Here is an 18,895-nt window from a genome sequence, read left to right as displayed (position 1 = left end):
CTGGGGAAGCTGGCGGAGAGCATTAGTTCATGGCTGGATCGGAGAGTGGAACCCTAATGCCACCGTCCATTGGGTTTCTCTGCAATGTGCAGCGGTTGTGTTCCGTCTGTTATGCAGTTTCTCCGGCGCTTGCGCTTCTTCGTCGTCACCGAATACCGCACGGCACGGTGACTCCACGCAGACCGGTTCGCCTCGAGGTCGGAGGTTAGACTGGAGGATCAAGGTATATTAACCTGACCTGCGTCTGCACCCCGCGTTGCGGCTCATCCCCCTTGATCTTTTTGCTTTGTCTTTCCGACCTGTCTCACCTTCTCCCTCTCTCACTGCAGAGACAGAGACCAGAGAGCTGTAGCCCATTAACCAGCCAGAGCCTATTGGCATCATGGTGGTTGGGAACATCTACGTGATTGCGGCCATCGCCGTCGTCGGCGGTGGCCTGTTCGGTTTCGATATCGCCTCGATGTCGGCCATTATCAGCACTGAATCCTATCTCTGCTATTTCAACCAGGGTTCGGTGACCTACGAAAATGGCGTCAGAAACTGTGCTGGTCCTACCTCGAACGTTCAGGGTGGTATCACGGCTTCGATGGCCGGTGGCTCTTGGCTTGGTGCTTTGGTGTCCGGTTTCCTCTCTGACTTGACCGGCCGAAAGACCTCTATCCAGATCGGTTCGGTGATTTGGTAAGTTCGTCGGTTTTCGTTTCTGCGCAGGAAAGACTGACCGTGCTGCCAGGTGTATTGGCTCGATTATAACCTGCGCTTCCCAGAACATCCCGATGCTGATTGTCGGCCGTATCATCAACGGTTTCAGCGTTGGTATCTGCTCTGCACAGGTTCCTGTCTACATTTCTGAATTGGTATGCTGAGGCCGTCCAACGTATAGAAGCTACTACTAACTCATGGTAGGCTCCGCCCACCAAACGTGGTCGTCTCGTCAGTCTTCAACAGTGGGCTATTACCTGGGGTATCATGATCATGTTCTAGTACGTTCCGTCCAGGTCATTTAAATTGATCGTTTCCAAACTGACCATCTCCAGCGTGTCTTATGGCTGCAGCTTCATCAAGGGCACCGCTTCCTTCCGGGTCCCGTGGGGTCTCCAGATGATCCCTGCCGTCTTGCTCTTCTTCGGGTTGATGATTCTCCCCGAGTCTCCTCGTTGGCTCGCCCGCAAGGACCGCTGGGAAGACTGCCATGCAGTGTTGACCCTGGTCCACGGAAAGGGTGATCCCAACTCGCCATTCGTCAAGCGCGAGTTTGAAGAGATCAAGGAGATGTGCGAGTTTGAGCGCCGCAATGCCGATGTCAGCTACCTGGAGCTCTTCAAGCCGAACATGATCAACCGCACCCACGTCGGAGTCTTCACCCAGATCTGGTCCCAGCTGACTGGTATGAACGTGATGATGTACTACATTACGTAGGTTTCCCCATCCGTCTGTTTTCAGATATGTTTTTAGATCTGTTTTTAGATCTGTATTCGGATCTTTTGAAGAATACTGACTGATGGCTTCACAGGTACGTCTTTGCCATGGCTGGGTTGAAGGGTAACAACCTGCTGGTCTCTTCGAGTATCCAGTACGTCATCAACGTGTTCATGACGGTCCCGGCCATCCTCTTTGTTGACCGCTGGGGTCGGCGCCCGACTTTGCTGTTTGGTGCCCTCTTCATGCTTATCTTCATGTTTGCCAACGGTGGACTGCTTGCGAGTCGCGGTCGCCCGGCTCCTCCTGGTGGTCTCAACAACATTGAGACAGAGTCCTGGATCATTGAGGGTCCTCCCAGCAAAGGTGTCATTGCATGCACCTACCTCTTTGTGGCTTCGTTCGCCGTCTCGTGGGGCCCTGTCTCCTGGACCTACCCTCCAGAGCTGTTCCCACTGCGTGTGCGTGGTAAGGCCAACGCGTTGACCACCTCGTTCAACTGGGCCTTCAACTTCGCGCTGGGATACTTTGTGCCCCCGGCGTTTGTGAACATCAAGTGGAAGGTGTACATCCTGTTCGGAGTATTCTGTACGGCGATGTTCATCCATGTCTTCTTCCTGTTCCCCGAGACGGCAGGCAAGACGCTGGAGGAGGTCGAGGCCATCTTCACGGACCCCAACGGCATCCCGTACATTGGCACTCCGGCGTGGAAGACCAAGAGCGCCTTCGGCCATGCAGTGGCCATTGAGACGAAGGGCTATGACGAGGAGAAGCTTGCGCCGGCGGCACACCAGGAGGAGGCCAAGACTGTGTCGGCGTAGGCTGGCTGTTTTGGAAGAAATATGATATTATTAATATGCTGTCAAACCCGTTACTGAACCTCAACTCAAGCCTCTATTAGTTATGACGCGATGATGAAGTGAAGGATCTGATGATCTCTTCTCAAACGCCATTTGATGAGCAAGCAAAGCAGCATTGGTTAGTAATCGCTATATAGTACTCCGTATAGTAAATTTTTTTTGAAAAGAAGAGTATATAGTGAACTAACCAAGCAAGTTAGTCACTGACTCTAATACCTTAACTACCTAGCTAGTCTATATTGCTCGACTATGATAATGAACGAGTCAATTTAATTTAATGATCTTACTTTTCATGTAAACGGATACTAAGCTCTCTCTCGTCTTGCATAATGATAATATAATCTGAGAGGATAATATGGTGATAATATATACGTGCAAGACAAAGGAAGGAGATGAGATAATAAAAAGGGTCACAACCGTCTTTTTTTTTTTAACAGAAAAAAGTAGTCTCAATGCAGTGGAATAATATTATATCGATGCCTTTTTTTTTTGACACAATGAATAAATAAATGTCTCGATACTACAGCTTTGCTTTTGAAGCGTTTGCAGTCTCTCTCTCTTACTTACTACCGAGAAAGAAGGCTCGGAATGTTGACAGGAAAATGTCTGCTTACTTTATTTATTTCTTTTGCATATGCTACTGTGCGAGAATGTGGGCTCAAAGCTGCTATGTGGCAGTCAGTAATGTTATTGCAGTTAAGGGCGAATCAATAATAATTAACACAGACAGATAGATAGATAGATAAACAGACAGGACAGAAGAAGAAGAAGAAGAAGAAGAAGAAGAAGAAGAAGAAGAAGAAGAAGAAGAAGAAGAAGAAGAAGAAATAAGGCTCCTAGGACCATCCGGGGCTATAATATAGCCTATATTATGCAATATATATGAATATGACATATACTATCTGCATAACCTATGTAAGCAATATGTGTAGGGAAAAAAAAAACGCGAGACAGAGAGAAATAGGTATTAGCTTAATCTACATACAATTCCTTGCATTTATTTATTTCCTTTTTTCCTGTTCTGTTCTTTTTTTTTCCCTTCTCAATCAATCAATCAATTATTTTCTTTCTCATCTTCATTTTCATCTTCATCCTTCAATGATTCCTCGTCATCAATCAATCAGCCAATCAATCAATCAATCAATCAAGAAAATAAATATTTATAAATAATAAAAAAAAAGGAACCACTCGATCAAGCGATCAATCATCCAAAAAACAGCAACAACCATGGATGTTAGTTAAGTTCGCTGCGGGGAGAAGCAAAACGAACGCTATGCATGAAAAGAAAAGAGAAGAGAAAAAAATACAAATAGGTTAGTCCCCTTTTGTAGACAGACGTAGCCAAGCCCTGCCAGCTGAGAAATGGGAAGCAATGGGAAGCAAAGAAAGAAAGAAAGGTTCCTTCCTTCCTTCCCTTCCAAAATGAAGATGAATCAAACACCTGCGCGACAAGGAAGCTTATGCAGATTGGACCGTGAACGATTGGGTTGACTGGGAGTGAGGAGGGTGGTAGAAGAATAGTTGAGCGTTCCGTGGGTAGGAGAACAGGTGAACATTCCGTTTGCTGCTTTTTCATGCCATGTCAATTCAGAAAAAGGGGATCGACAAAAGTGAATTGACATTAATTAACATAAATTGACATATGAATTATATCGAATTAATTGAAGATAATAACGAATATAATGCTTCTGTAATTTTCATCGGTCTTTCTTGTCGTCCGTGGAATCGTCGGCGTCGGCCACTGGCTGCCCGTTCAGGAGAACCTGAGGAGCCTGCTGGTCCTTGCCGACATTCCGTTGCGTCAATGACTGACCGTCGCCGTTGGGCAGGGCGGCAGATCCGTTCGAAGCTTTCGTAGTCGTCTCCACCTCTTCGTCGTCCTCTTCATTGTCGCTCCGTTCGTCCTTCTTCACGCTGTTCAAGAGGTAGTTCTTCAGAATGCGCAGGATCAGGAACAGCCAGAAGAGGTTGACCGCCTGCAAGCTGGCCAGCAAGACAAAGGTGATGATCTGACTGATCCAGCATTTGTACTGTTGCGTCTCCCAGTTCAGCTCGTACGGTCCCACAGTTCGGAATTCCGTCAGCACTGCCCAGAGGATCTTGAGGTTCAGGTAGTGTCGCAGGTAGATCCAGACGGCAACAAACAGTCCAAAATACGGCCCAATGATCGGGGAATCCAGATAGTTGAGAGTTTTTGACGTCTATTCGAGTCAGAAAATTTTCACAAAAAGAGAGGGGGAAACGTACTGCCAGGAAAAAGTCCGAGATATCGTGGGTAATGTACACGGCAAGCCCCATGTACGTAAAGTGGAACCGATAACTCAGGAAGATAAGGGCCAATGTGATGATATGGTGCCCAACCAGCTCTTTAAAGTCCTTCCTGGGCTTCTCCAGCTGCAGCAGCAGGACAATGGCCTGCTGGGCCCAGTACGCCGCTTCCAGCAGGTAGTAAGCCTTGAAATCCGCCTCGTGCTCTCGGTGCGGGAACCCTTCGAACATGGCCGTGGTGTTGAAGTACCAGATATTCGTCCGACTCATGACGTACAGACCAAACGGCCCAAAGATGGCAAAGTACATGGCCGTGTAGACCTGCTCCATGAAGCGAGCGATCTTGGCCTTGGAGCGGATCCCGCAGTAGATCGCCCACGGGCGGATGACCCGTTGCATCAGGAATTCGCGGGTGAAGGACAGGAAGACGGTGTAGAAGGCGACGAAGGCGAAATCCTTCTTGCCCTTGCCATACATCACCGGCTCGCCCGGGTAGCGCGGTTCGCGACGGTACGACAGGAAGATGGCGCTATGCATCGGATTGGACTCGGTCGGATTGACGGCATACGCGGACAGGATCACCAGCAAGATCACCAGAGGCGTCAGCCATGTGTGCTTCAACGAAAGGTCTATCCAGCGTCGGAACAAGGAGCGTGTTTTGCGCCGTTTGGCTGGCGATCTCCCGGCCTTGTCTGTTGCGGTCCGCGGCGGACGATCCTACGATCAGCCGGAAACATGAGCCCAAAGACAAAGAAGATAACAAGCCACGAGGACTGCGGCATGGGAATAGAATCGCACCTGAGACACGTCTGCAACCTCCGTCTTGGTTGCGATGCCCGTGGACATGGTCGATATGGCCGGGGCACTGGTATCACCGCGGATATCCGCCCCCAGATTGCTGGATTTTCTCCGCACGCGAGGCATGTCGAAGGAGAGGGAGAATGAGCGAGATGGACGTCAGAATGCCCGGCAGGTCAAGTTTTCCGGGGGAAGACTGCTGCCTCCCACTTGCGGTCCCCAATCGAAGCCAATTCCGCCGTGGAGTCGGTCGAGTGCTAGAAAACGCTGCTGTAGGGGCTCTTACCCTGTGAACGGCGACGAGGGAAGCATTCGAGGTCGACAAGAGGCGGACAGAAGTGGGGAGAAGCCAGCAGAGAGAGAGCGAGGAGCAAAATAAATTTTGGGGAACCGGAGAAGCCAGACGAGGAGAGGACCTCGTGCCCGGGAGATTGGGTCGGGCCTGATCTGATCAACGGCCGAATCGAACAGGACAGATAGATTTTTCTGAAGTCAATTAAGTAATTAATTAGCCAAGCCGTGCCAGGCCCGGTGCACATTTCAGCGGCCAGGGGTTTGCTGCGGTGCGAGTTTAGCAGGTCGCAATGGCTTCGGCGGGCCAGTTGCTCCGCCGCCGACTGGGGCGGGAGGGCTGGGCGCGATGACGTAGGCGAATCACGGGATTATCACGGGGGCGCTAACACTGCAGATCGGCTTGGCAGAGCATCGATGCTCTTGGATCGCTCCTTTTGTGGGTTTGTCTTCGTCAATGCTAGCAGAGAGGCCAGTATCTACTCTGTACAGCAGTATCTACAGTTTGGGTGTCTGTATAACTACCGCGTTCAAATGAAGAATTGTTCTGCTAGTACTCTGTACACGCAGCCAGAACTTATCTCAAACTAACCGTCGGCAGCTCGGCCATATGCAATTTCGCACTCCCATAGGGCACCAGGGCAATCTCGAACGGATCGCCCGTGCAATTTCGCTGGCCTGGGAGAGGTGGATTGGGTGCGTACCCGTTGACCAGGTCCCATGAGATCTCACACACCGTTGCCGTGATGGTCACGGGCGGCGCGTTCAAGGTCCATATCGGATTCGGCAGAGAGCCGTTGTTCTGCGACGCGTTAAACCGGAGTGTGGAAGGGTCAATTGCAAGTGCCCATTTCGTCGTCGGGAGCATGGTGTACTCCTGTACTTCCGGGGGAGCACCTGGATAGTTGGAGCTGTGGGTGGTGACATTCTCGCCTATCGGAACAGAGTAGAGAAGAGCGCCGTGATAGATCGATACGGTGTCGTTGGCTCTCTGTTCCACGCGGATGTCTGTCGAGAGCGAATATACGACCGTGCTGATTCCACCGTCCAAGGAGATGCGATGCAAGCCGGTTGCTGGATCTGCCTGGACCGGACGGGGCGAACCTCCGTTCACAGCGATGACGCTGTTCGATGTGGATGCCCATGACGGGACTCGAACAAAAAAGTCAAAAGGCCCGTCAGTTTGAACGGAGTATGTCAAGTCGTAGCTGAAGGGATAGTCTGTGGTGCAGGCGATGTTAACTCGTCGTCCCGACTTCGTGGTCGTGTTCACGGAGGTCGGCCCCAATAATGCATGCGCGATGCCATCCTCATCAACCCTCACAAAAGAGTTGGAGACGAATTTCGGATATCCCTGCGGATGGTTCACGGTGCAGCAAGGATAATTGGGTTCCAAGCCAAAGGTCTGGCCGACGGTGTTCACGTTCCAGAACGGCGAGACGGCTAGTTGGTGAGAAATCGGCTGATTCGTCTCGGCGACGTACTGATGAGCCCACCAGTTGGGCGTCAGCATGACAGGAAGAGCATTGTAAGCTGCCAGTTCGCATCGATCCGCGAAGTAGGCGTCTCCCAGGGCCTGATATAGATAGCTCAGCGAGTACATCGTCTCCACCACACAACACAGCTCCACGCCCCGGACGGGACTCAGACCTGACAACCTCTCATCCGCGATGATCACTCCGGAAGGCGTGCCATGGTACTGAAAGGTCCAATTGACGGCCCGTCGCGAACTGTCAGCGAGGCTGTCGTCGAATGTGAACCGCCGAATGACTGCTCCGGCCTTGAGCCCTTGGCCAACATTCACTCCATGCTCGAAAGGAAAGTAAAAATTCGTGATGTTGACTGGCACGGTGTCCAGATCCTGTTTGATGTAGACTCCTTCCGTGTACCAGTACGACCAATTGTACGCTTTCTGGTTCAGGTACTGCATGCACTCGAACAGGATCTGGGAGTCGTTCCGGGGATCTTTCTCGAACAGCCATTGCAGCCCCAAGATCATGTCTGCTGCCCGGGAGCGTCCCCACTGGTCATCGAAATCGTCTCCCGGGTGCACGACATAGCCAGTATAGTTGTCGGCCAGCATGGAATGCATCAGATTGACGAATCTGTGCATGCCATCCAGAATCCGTCTCTCGACATCCGTGCCGTTCTCGGCTTCTGCCAACTGGGCCAGACCCAGAAACGCCGGATATCGCGCCCAGAAGTTGCGCGTACTGAGGTTGGTCTCCGGGCCCAGCCAGCCGTCCGACTGCTGATGCGATAGGATGTAGTCTGCCGAGCTCAGGACCTGGTCCTTCAAACGCTGGTCGTCCAGCCCATACGCCAGCGGCACGAGCCCGTTGAACCAGTATGGAAACGCCTCGTTGAGCGAGCTGTACTCCTGATCGCCTCCCAGCCAGGGATTGCTCCGGACGTAGCCGTAGAACTCGTGTTCGTGCCCGGCGAGGCCATCGCTCATCAATTGCAACTGATCCTTCAGCCAACCCTGGGGCTTGATGGATCCGAGAGGAAGAGGCTCCAGGACACGAGGAAGGACTGTCACAAGAAAGAAATTGATCGCACAAGTCGAGTTAGAGAGAGAGAATCCTGTCAGTTGTGCGGGAAAAGGATACTTACGGGAAAGGCCAGGACTGCCATGGGAAACCCCAGCAAACAGAGCCGACAGCAACACGGCCACCGTCCCTGCTTGGTGTCGCCAAGCAGACAATGGATAAGCACTCATACCGGTATATACTATACTACTCTCAAAAGAATAATGCTACAAGGGACTCTCCTCCGCACTATTAGTTTAATACAGTTTTCCCGAACAGGAAATATGCCTAACATCTGGAGAGACGGATCACAGGGATTCGTCTCAAGGACACATTATATACTGAGCGTTGAGGAGGGGTTCCATAAGGCTAGAACAAATATAATCCCCGGTATTTTTTCTTTAAATTCCTCCGTCACACGTGTTGTGACTGATATTTCTCCGTGACGATCATCCCCAGAAATGCTACCTTCCCCGCATCAGGCCGCCCATGCACCCGCATCGATCATGTGGAACCAGAGCCGAGAATCCGAACCGCAGAAAAAAGAAACCAGAAAGGTAAAAAAAAAAGAGTTGGACAACCTAGATGCAATTAGGTATGTACGATATGTTTGCTATCGGATCACACGGGCTGCTTTGTCTCTTTTCGAATGGCCATAGTCTATAATAGACCACAAGCGCCCTATAGAGATATTGAATGAAAATAAATAAAGGATGAAAATAAACAAATAAATAGTAAAACAGAAATGGAAAAAAAAGAAATTAGAAAAAATGTCTAGTTGAATCAGATTTTGCGGCCATTGGCCCTGTTACAGGTCACACAACCCCGAACCTCGAAGCTGGTGTTCCGGATAGAAAACTCGCGGCAGTCCCTGCTCCATCTGAACCGGGACATTTCCGTTGTCGTCCACCGTGACATGAGTACAAGTCAGGACCTCGACCAGTTCCTGCCCACGCTGATATCCCGTGTTTCCAAGGGATAGGACGTACTTCGGGCCGCTAGTGCCGAGGTTGCTGAGCACGGTGATAACCTGTTGCCCGTCGAACCCTTTCCGCATGGCCAAGGTCGTCGAATCACTGTAGATGGGCTGGTTTTTGTAGGTCAGGTATGTCGGACTCTGGCGTGCGGCATGACTACGAAGCCGATTCAGTTGTGCGACGTGCTGGTAAAGCGGTGCGGAAGTGTCGTAGCCAGACAGCCAGAGCGCTTCGCGGTTGTTGGGGTCATTGCCGCCAGAGTAATGCTGCTCTTGACCGGCGTATATGATGGGAATCCCATCTGCGAGCATCGTGAATGCGATGACATTCTTTGCCAGGGACAGGTCCGCCGTGTAGTTGGCGAAACGCGGGTTATCGTGATTTTCGGAAAAGCTACCCAGGACGGTGGTGTCCAAGCAAGTCGATTTCACCAGGTTGATCTGATTGACCAAGCTGGAGATGTTGCCCGACGGACTCTTGAACGCATCTATCAATGAGTAGTAACTGTAGAAGGTTTGTCAGTCAGGATCACGAATGTACTGTACAACCCAGAAAACCTACGCAGGGTAATTCAGGAAACTGCCTAGGTACGGCTGGTAAGGACAGGCCTCATTGGCGTCGTTGACCATGACCTCTCCGGTAGCGAAGACTCCAGACGCCGAAACGAAACCAAGGAAAAAGTCCTTTTCGACTTCCCTAGCGGTGTCGATTCGCAATCCGTCCACTGGATAAGAGCATGTGAGATACCGAATCCCTGTCTTGATTGCCATTGCAGACAAGTGCCATACCTGAATAGTCGCGGACGAGATCAGAGATCCACGACTGGTATTCTCGCCTCACGTGTGGATGTTGCGTATACAGGTCTGGGCAGGAGACGAGATTGTCACCGATCCAACAATCCTCAACCTGCGTCTGGTTGGACCAGTCGAGTATTGGGCAGTAGTCATGGTAGTACTCCTTCTTGTTGAAAGGATGAAATACACTGTAGTCGACTGTAGACGCGGATCCGTTCCAGCCGTTGTGATTGACGACGACATCGAGCATGAGATACTAATATTGCATCAGCAAGCCCTTTCCCAGGTGAACGTTTCAGGCGCTCTACACTCACCATGTCACGTCGATGCAGTTCTTCTGCTAACTCTCGCAAGTCGTCCGGCGACCCAAAGTGGGAGTTCAGCTTGTAGAGATCTTGCTGCCAGTAGCCATGGTACGCTTCCCCATAGGGCGTTCTCCCTTCCAATTGATGGGTAACGGGGGATATCCAAATCTAGCCTGGCTATCAGCATGTTTCTTTGTTTGAGAGCTTGAAGTGTGCCAAACTAACCGCCGTAAAGCCCATCCTCTGAATATAATCCAGCTGCTTTATGATACCCTGGAAGGTGCCGCCGCAGTATCGACGGTCTTCGGTAACACAGGGCGCCGTCGTCGATCCATCGGGGCGAGAGAATCGATCTGTCAGAAGCTGGTATATTGACCTCGAGCGCCAATCGGCCGCATCAGCAGCCAGGACAGCACTAGTCAAGGCTGTACTTGCAATAAACAGGGGCAACTTCATCTTGATCCAGCCTCACAAACAATGGAATAATTCCAATTTGAGAGGATGAGGGCAGGGCAGGGTTTATAAAGATCAATTGACATTCTGACTGAAGAATGTTGAATTTTCGGAGCCCTGGCATGGGAAAATGGGACTCGCACAAGGGAGGGCAAGCCACCAGTGTCATGAGCGTCATACTATTGAGAAAACACATCTTGATCAGGAGATCGTCCACTTCTGCAAGCCTCGCACACGTGGTATGCATCGGACTTGTTTCAAAGAAATTAAAATATCACACAATAGGGCTCTCAGTGGACGAATATAGGTCAACAGAACGAAGAAAGCCACAGCATGGTGGAGTCCTCGTCAGTGGCGGTGAACGATCAGGATCAGGACGCATGGTGGACTTCTGCAATAGTCCTGGTATTATGATTAGCAGTATTGGAAAGGGAAGTGAGGGGAGTAGATCGTTCATCATACGCGACAGATCTTGGACAGGTTGAGCAAGGAGGTTTCGATAGTGTCGACTATCCCTTGCGATCTTGGCAGAGAGCCGCATGATCGTGCCTAACCGAGGACTTCGACAGGACCTGCAGATGGAACGAAGTGGGACTCGACAGATCAGGCTGGCTGCGGAGATGAGGATGGTTGCGTGTTCTCGCAGAGTGAACAAAAGAAGTGATGAGTCTCAAACAACGTAAGACATGCACCTGCAGTGATCTCTTCAGATTGAGAACAACCTGTCTCAGTCTCAATTGTTTTGCAAAAAACAAACAAAAAGAAAGAGAGAAAAGGAAAGCAAAGATTGCTTGGATTCAAATGAATAAAATACGTGATTTTGATTTCGTAGATCTAAAATCGAAAGTTGTTGGAAGAGATTGTCTAAGCTTGTCGGCAACCAGCAGCCGGTTTGAGCTATTTTTAGTTTCTGACGAACATCATTACTTCGATTGTTTGGAGATCACTGACTAGTTGCATCTACACTGCATCCTCGATCATGACTATATCAAACTATTGGAAGGCTCCTGGCTCGTTATCAACAACAGCTGCTAAATTAGCACAAATCGATCTGACTGGCCTGGTGTGATAACAGCCCTACCAGCGATTGGCCCCGATGTGACGGTATCGCCAGAGCCCTGGTTAGCGCTGCTTAGCAGACTCGCATTCGCCCCATGGGGTGCGTTCAAAAGACCCCTGAAATCCGCAGCCAAGATGGCACCTGAAGATCTGTTTTGAATCTTAAAATCTTGTCCTTCTTAGCCGGACCCATCTCTCAATCCATCTGTCGCGTGTGCTGAACACGAAGACCGACTTAGTCAGCCATCTCTTCTTGCTCTTGGGGGTTGGCCATTGGCTGAATCCATGAATCTGGTCGTCCCCCGTCCATTCGTTTGAGCACATTCGTTCGTCTTTAGACCAGAGCAGATCCCATCGTCAACATGTTGGTCAAGCCATTGTTGTCTCAGGTCGCCCTGCTGGCGTTCTCCTTGGGTGCCTCGGCAGAGTCGTTGGTGACACGAGCTTCCGATCTGAATGCCTTCATTGCGTCAGAATCAGATATCGCTCTGCGTGGCGTCTTGGCCAATATTGGCCCTAACGGAAAAGCCGTTCCGGGAGCAGATGCGGGCATTGTGGTTGCCAGCCCATCCAAGACGAATCCTGACTGTGAGTAGATGTCGTAGATCCCACTATTGCCATGCCAGATCTAGGACGCTAATCTAATCGCGCTCTTTCAAGACTGGTACACCTGGACGAGAGATGCTGCCTTGACATTCAAGTACTTGATTGACCGGTTTGTCGACGGCGATTCGTCCCTGCAGGGCCTGATCCAGGATTACATTTCCGCCCAAGCAAAGCTGCAGACCGTCCAGAACCCATCAGGAGACCTGTCCTCCGGAGCCGGTCTTGCAGAGCCCAAGTTTTACATCAACGAGACGGCCTTTCTGGGCCAGTGGGGTCGTCCCCAACGTGATGGGCCGGCATTGCGTGCCACGGCTCTGATCGCATATTCCCAATGGCTGATAGACAATGGCTACTCGGACGTTGCTCTGTCGCACGTCTGGCCCATTGCGAGCAACGATCTGGCCTATGTTGCCCAGTACTGGAACCAGACCGGCTATGACCTCTGGGAAGAGGTCGACGGTTCGTCGTTCTTCACCATTGCCGTCTCTCACCGGGCCCTCGTCGAGGGAGCTGCGCTGGCGAAGCGCCTCAACCAGACTGTTGGCGACTACAGTTCGGTAGCCTCCCAGATCCTGTGCTTCCAGCAGTCCTTCTGGACAGGGAGCTACATCGACTCGAATATCAATCTGGTGCACGACGTCAACCGGACTGGCAAAGACGCCAACTCCATTCTGGCCTCGATCCACGTCTTTGACCCGGAGGCCGCATGTGACGATTCAACATTCCAGCCCTGCTCGTCATACGCGCTGGCGAACCACAAAGCTGTCGTGGACTCGTTCAGAAACCTCTATTCTGTCAACGATGGCATTAAGAAGGGATCCGCAGTGGCAATCGGACGGTATGCGGAGGATATATACTACGACGGGAATCCATGGTAGGGAGCTTCCTTTGCTGTTTTTCAAACCTTTTTTTTTTACCGAATCTACTTTTTATCTACTTCGATGAACCTGGAAACAACGCTGATCTATGGTCTAGGTACCTGTGCACACTGGCGGCAGCCGAACAGCTCTACGATGCCCTCTATCAGTGGCAGAAACAGGGCTCGCTGAACATCACATCCATCTCTCTGGATTTCTTCCGCGACTTTGACTCCTCCGTCAACACCGGGACGTACCCGTCTTCCTCCGACACCTACGCCTCGCTGACGAAGGCGATCAAGACCTATGCAGACGGCTTCGTCAGCATCGTGCAGAAATACACGCCAGACAACGGGGCCCTCTCAGAGCAATTCTCCGAAGTCAACGGCAGCCAGACGTCCGCCATCGACCTCACATGGTCCTACGCTGCCTTCTTGACGGCGGCCAGCCGTCGCAACGGCACCATGGGGCCGAGCTGGGGAGCATCACAGGCGAACAGCGTCCCGTCTTCGTGCGCGACGACCACGCTGAAAGGAACCTACAAAGCTGCGATGGTGACTTCGTGGCCGACCGGGTTGGTGAGCAAGAACAGCAGCAGCAGCGCCACGGGGACAGCCACTGGTTCCGCGTCCGCATCCACCACGAGTAAAAGCGCCGCTAACCCTGGCGCAGCAGGAGCAATGATGGCTTCTGGCTATGGCGGCAACCAGCTGACATTTGCCTTCCTTTCTATTCTCTTTCTCTATCTGATTTTCTGATATATTGTGATATATAACCTGTAACTAATTGTTATTTACCAAGCAATTTACCAATATATATCCGTCATTACACTTGTTTATTGTTTATATTTATGATGATATATTGTTTTAGCCACGTATCAATATCTTTGACCCGGCCTTTTTTTTTTCAAACTTGGTAACTCCTTTCTGGTATAGGAACAAAGTGATCTCACCCGTAGAGGAAGCATGCAGGCAAGGCAATTAGTACTCACCAGCTACCTCCCTACCACCTTCTCTTAGTCAATGGGTGTCCCCCTATTATTCTTTTTATATATATCTTGATATGTTCTGCTTCAATCAATCGGAGAGACAAGACAAGAAAAAAAAAGTTCATATTTCATATGCTACATTACATGCGTGAACAGCCTGTGATATCTAATCATCCTCCTCCTTGGGCCGCTTGGGAGAGAGCGTTCCCTGAAGCTTGGCGGTTTCGGTAAAACCCTCGGCCTTCTCACTCTTCCCTGGCGTTTCTAGCCATGGGTGCTTGGTTTCGGTGTTTGACACGCCGTGTTGCTTGGACGACATCGCGCCTGACTTCGCTGTGGGGCTTTCACTGCCCTTGAACGCCTTCGGCTGGAGAGAATGTTAGCTTTCCAACTTCCATGTTTGTTTTGCTTTTTTTTTTGTTTTCACTACAGAGGGGGATAGAAGACGACCTGAACTCACTGGGTCCCGTTCAGACGGCTTGTTGTCCCCTTCCTCCTCCTTCGCAGGTGGTGCAGCCTCCTCCTTCTCCTCCGCCGGCTGCTCCTCTGCAGGCTTCTCTTCCTCGGGCTTCTGCTCTTCTACCTCGGCAGCAGGAGCAGGTTCAGGCTCCTTGTGAGGCCTATGTCCGTCGTCCCCCTTCACCACCGGTCTCTCGGGGCCAACTCCATGCTCAGTCTCGGACGGGCCGGAGTTGTACAGGTACATTGCGGCCGGGACGGTGACGGCGACTGAGGTGACCAGCCTGTTGCGAAGCGCCTGTCAGCATTGTACCATACATACAAGGAATGAATGACCAGAAGAGATCACGAAGGCTTCCACTCACCATGGGAGATCACTCTTCTTCTGGGGCGCCCCTTGGCCACCCTGGTTGGCGTAGAAGCGGCGAGCGGCCAGCAGCCGCTGGTGCCGGCCGGCAGCGCGGGCCCCAGCACGGGCCTGGGAGGCAATGAGGGTGCGGAGTGCGGGGGTGCGTGGGAGGACCATGACTGCGGGTTGAAGATCGAAGTCAATGGCAAGCAATTGACTGCCTGGGTAGGGAGGGATTGGAAGGAATTGAGGATGGAAGGAGAGAGAAAGACGGAGAGGATAATGCCGGAGTCGGAGCTGCGCGGACAAAAAGGCTCAATCAGGTGAGATGAGCTGATAGAACCGCCCGGTCTCCGGGCATGCGAGTTACCTAGGTAGCTTAGCTGGTACCTGTCTTTAAGCTCTTAGCTAATAGCTCTCCCGCAAGACTCGAGCAGTGGTGATGTTGCCATGACAGCGTAATCCCAGTCAAGTAACTTGTCTTACTGCTCTTCCATCCCTAGGTCCCTGCCGTCATGTCATCATCGCCCACGAGGTATGTTTCTGGAGGTACAACCAAATTAAAGAAAATTGGAGGAAAATCAAGCCAAAGAAAGAATACTATGCCTGTACACTACTGACTGCACACACCTGGAGAACCTTATACCAGTCTATGGATTACTAGACAGCTACATCAACCAGTGGATGATGCACCAGCACAGATGCTTAACCATGAAAAAGTGACCTGAATTAAATCCAATGAGCAACTTCATTCAGAGGAAATTGCTTTTATCCTGTAAACAGAGCAAGTAGACAACCTTTGAATGTTCTTCCTGATAGTCGGGCCAGCCAACAGTCAAGTCACCTGCGATTGCGGCGGCCCTTAGCGGCATCCAGACTTGCCCCACGTTTTATCTCCAGCTGATGGAAACAAGCACCGCTTCCTCCCCTCCTCATACATTAGGTAGCTCATTCACTCCCTCCCTCTCTCCCTCATTTGCTTGCTTGGGAGAACCCCACTTCTGTTCTATCTGGCACTCGAATCTATATCAACCATATCTGTATCGCCGAGATCTGTTGCTAGTCTTCAGCCCGCTCGCGCGGGGGTCCGCAGTGCACCATGGTGGACCGACAGTCAACCCTCCACAGTCTGAATGGACTGTTGGTGAAGCTCGATGATCCCGATCCTGATATCCGGTACATGTCCCTCAATGATCTCCTGGGCATCCTCAGCAGTCCCAACTCTGCCTTTCTCTCCCACGATACCACCACCTCCGCCAGACTGGCAGACGGCCTGCTCAAGACTCTGGACGATCAGCATGGCGAGGTGCAGAACCAGGCCTTGAAATGGTAATCGAACCTCTGACTAGTCCTCTGTTTGGATATATCTAATCTACCGGTTGTCCAAATTACAGTCTCGGTCCGCTCGTGGTGCGATTGCCGGTAGAGAGCTTGGCCCCCCTCATCGAACGGCTCTCCAACTTGACCACTTCGCAATCCATCGATACCTCTGTGCCAAACACGGCGTTGCGCGTCATTGTCACCTCGCTTCCATGTCCTCAACCAGGAATTCCCCCGACCCCGGAGGTGTCCTCGGCATATGCGGCCATCTCGCGAGTCCTCATTCCGCGTCTAACAGGCCAGACTACATCCCGGAGAGGATCTGAAGTCAAGGGCATGTTGGAGAAGGACCCGTCCAAAGGTTTCAGCAGCGACGCCATCGATGTCGTGATTGAAGTGGTCAATTGCTTTGGCCCGCTACTGAATGAGGCCGAGGTGGCTGCCCTGCAACAGTCGGTCATGTCGATAATCGAGAACGACACGGCCGGCACAGTCGTCACAAAACGGGCCCTGGCAGCTATTTCCGCTCTTGTAGTCCATTTTTCGGACGCCCAGCTCGGCGCGTTTGTGTCGGGGCTCGTCGAGAGTTTTCAGTCCCCGAATCTGACTGTCAATAAACGCCGTCATCTCATCGCTACGGTGGGCAGCCTGGCCAGGTCGGCTCCCGCTAAATCTGGCACCTATCTCAAGACGCTGATCCCGTTTGTGCTCTCAGCCGTCAGTGAGCAGGAACTGGAGGACATAAACCCAGAGGACTCTGATGCAGAGCATGATCCCCAGGTGGACGAACTCCGGGAGACGGCATTGGTGACGTTGGAAGGTCTACTGGCCTCCTGCAGCCATGAGATGCAGCCATATTTGGCGGACTCGATCCATGCAGCGCTGCGCTATCTTAAGTATGACCCCAATGTGGCGATTGAAGAGGACGAGGAAATGGGAGGGACCCAGGAAGAAGGTAGCGAAGACGGGGCCACTGAGGAGCCCGACGAGGGGGATGACGAATTCGGTGACTTCGAGGAAGAAGGAGGCTACAGCGACATTGATGATATCAGCTGGAAAGTGCGACGCTGCGCTGCCAAAATGCTGCACACCGTCGTGTCCACCTATGCCGGTGGTCGTCTGTTGGAAGACGGCATGCTGTATCAGCAAGTGGCACCGGCGTTGATCTCGCGCTTCGGAAAGGAGAGAGAAGAGAGTGTGAAGCTCGAGGTGATCGTGACCCTCACAGCCCTGGTCCGGAAGACCAGTGAGGGCACCACAGTCGTCCCGTCCAACGGCTTCACTGAGTCCGTGGGAGGGACCAAGAACTCTCGGAAGAGGAGGCGTCAAGACAGCTTCGCCAGCACCCTCGACTTTGAACCTAGCATGGGAACCTCATCGGCCATCAGTTCGCCAGTCGTTACCCCCGCTTCTCCCGAATCCGGGCCCCAAGCTGAGCTGACACGCCTGATCCCGGCCATTATACAAAGCTTGGTCAAGATGTGGAAGCGCGCTTCTGTGCCGCTAAAGCAAGCCGCGGTGGTGTTGCTGAAGAGCCTCGCCTTGGCCCGCTATGGCGGTCTGTCAGACTTCCTACAGCAGATTGAGGACCCGATTGCCGACGCGCTGAAGACCTCATCTCTCGGAGGCACAGTCACAGCAGGAACCGCCGGAAACTTGCAGATCGAGACGCTCAGTCTGATCGGCGCAATTGCTGAGACTCACACGTCGAATGCGCTTTTGCCATTCCTCATTGCCTTGATCCCCGGGGTTGTCGCCTCGGTCAACGATCGGAACTACAAGGTCGCCAGTGAGGCCTTGGGGGCCATTGAGCACATTGTCAAGGCTCTCACGCCACCTCGCGTCTCCGCAAATGAGCCAGATAATTTAGGACTCCAATTGGAGAAGCTCTACGATGTGATTGTGAACCGCATCACCGATACAAGTGCCGATCTGGAAGTGCGCCAACGCGCCATCCACGTTTTAGGTGTGCTGTTGGCGCGTACATCTTGCGATGCCGGGACCAAATTCGTCTCGCCTGATCGACGGTCGAAGGGTCTTAATATCCTGGTAGACCGACTCAAGAATGAGACCACCCGACTTGCCACTGCCCGCGCAATTGACGACATCGCCGTCCTTGCCAGCAGTGAACGCGATGTCACTCCGGCGTGGATCAGTGAGGTTACGTCCGAGTTGGGAGCTCAGCTTAGGAAGTCCGATCGTACCCTGCGTAGCTCCTGCTTAGAGGCACTCCGAAGCCTGGCCATGAACCCTAACACCAGAGCCCACTACGACGAGAAGACGATGCAGGACCTGGAGAATTCCTTGCTTCCACTTATCACCCCTGAAGATTTCCATCTTTTAGCCCCCGCATTGATCATTCTGGCCAAGGTGATCCCCGGTCACGCGCAGCGACTGGTCAATGACGCACTGATCTCGGCGCTCTGCACGATTGTAGTTGCCCCCTTGGTGGGAACGGCGCTTAAGGCCCTTTTGCTGCTCGTCAAGGTTATTGGAGAACAAGGCGCCGGAGCGGACCTGATGAGACGTCTTCTGCGAGACGTGGGAATCAACGGCGACCC

General features: G+C 52.0%; 7 protein-coding genes across 7 annotated transcripts; 3 read left to right on the top strand and 4 right to left on the bottom strand.

Annotated features, from left to right (window-relative positions):
• Positions 1-382: 382 nt before the first annotated feature.
• On the top strand, positions 383-2,240 carry T310_3235 (MFS glucose transporter; the record flags this gene model as incomplete). Its single annotated transcript, XM_013473889.1, has 5 exons — positions 383-681; positions 734-857; positions 907-983; positions 1,038-1,415; positions 1,514-2,240. The coding sequence occupies 5 exons, from the start codon at positions 383-385 to the stop codon at positions 2,238-2,240; spliced, it is 1,605 nt and encodes a 534-aa protein (XP_013329343.1).
• Positions 2,241-3,976: 1,736 nt separating this feature from the next.
• On the bottom strand, positions 3,977-5,471 carry T310_3234 (Ceramide synthase membrane component (LAG1); the record flags this gene model as incomplete). The annotated part of the gene is made up of 3 exons (XM_013473888.1): positions 3,977-4,480; positions 4,527-5,264; positions 5,346-5,471. The coding sequence occupies 3 exons, from the start codon at positions 5,469-5,471 to the stop codon at positions 3,977-3,979; spliced, it is 1,368 nt and encodes a 455-aa protein (XP_013329342.1).
• Positions 5,472-6,213: 742 nt separating this feature from the next.
• Positions 6,214-8,358, bottom strand: T310_3233 (uncharacterized protein; the record flags this gene model as incomplete). The annotated part of the gene is made up of 2 exons (XM_013473887.1): positions 6,214-8,171; positions 8,253-8,358. The coding sequence occupies 2 exons, from the start codon at positions 8,356-8,358 to the stop codon at positions 6,214-6,216; spliced, it is 2,064 nt and encodes a 687-aa protein (XP_013329341.1).
• A 617-nt stretch (positions 8,359-8,975) lies between these two features.
• T310_3232 (alpha-amylase) lies at positions 8,976-10,699 on the bottom strand (the record flags this gene model as incomplete). The annotated part of the gene is made up of 5 exons (XM_013473886.1): positions 8,976-9,648; positions 9,706-9,868; positions 9,933-10,194; positions 10,253-10,411; positions 10,469-10,699. The coding sequence occupies 5 exons, from the start codon at positions 10,697-10,699 to the stop codon at positions 8,976-8,978; spliced, it is 1,488 nt and encodes a 495-aa protein (XP_013329340.1).
• Positions 10,700-12,117: 1,418 nt separating this feature from the next.
• Positions 12,118-13,976, top strand: T310_3231 (glucoamylase; the record flags this gene model as incomplete). Its single annotated transcript, XM_013473885.1, has 3 exons — positions 12,118-12,343; positions 12,416-13,235; positions 13,337-13,976. 3 exons carry the CDS (start codon positions 12,118-12,120, stop codon positions 13,974-13,976), a joined length of 1,686 nt encoding a protein of 561 aa, XP_013329339.1.
• A 396-nt stretch (positions 13,977-14,372) lies between these two features.
• On the bottom strand, positions 14,373-15,191 carry T310_3230 (uncharacterized protein; the record flags this gene model as incomplete). Its single annotated transcript, XM_013473884.1, has 3 exons — positions 14,373-14,573; positions 14,667-14,949; positions 15,031-15,191. The coding sequence occupies 3 exons, from the start codon at positions 15,189-15,191 to the stop codon at positions 14,373-14,375; spliced, it is 645 nt and encodes a 214-aa protein (XP_013329338.1).
• A 922-nt stretch (positions 15,192-16,113) lies between these two features.
• T310_3229 (Cullin binding protein CanA) lies at positions 16,114-18,893 on the top strand (the record flags this gene model as incomplete). The annotated part of the gene is made up of 2 exons (XM_013473883.1): positions 16,114-16,343; positions 16,409-18,893. Coding segments are annotated over 2 exons (2,715 nt in total), but the record flags the coding sequence as incomplete, so codon positions are not given.
• Positions 18,894-18,895: the final 2 nt, after the last annotated feature.

Source organism: Rasamsonia emersonii (assembly GCF_000968595.1).
Source record: "Rasamsonia emersonii CBS 393.64 chromosome Unknown ctg1118621760058, whole genome shotgun sequence".
Lineage (NCBI taxonomy): Eukaryota > Fungi > Ascomycota > Eurotiomycetes > Eurotiales > Trichocomaceae > Rasamsonia > Rasamsonia emersonii.
Note: the sequence above shows the minus strand (reverse complement) of the source record. Positions and strands in the feature narration are given on the sequence as shown.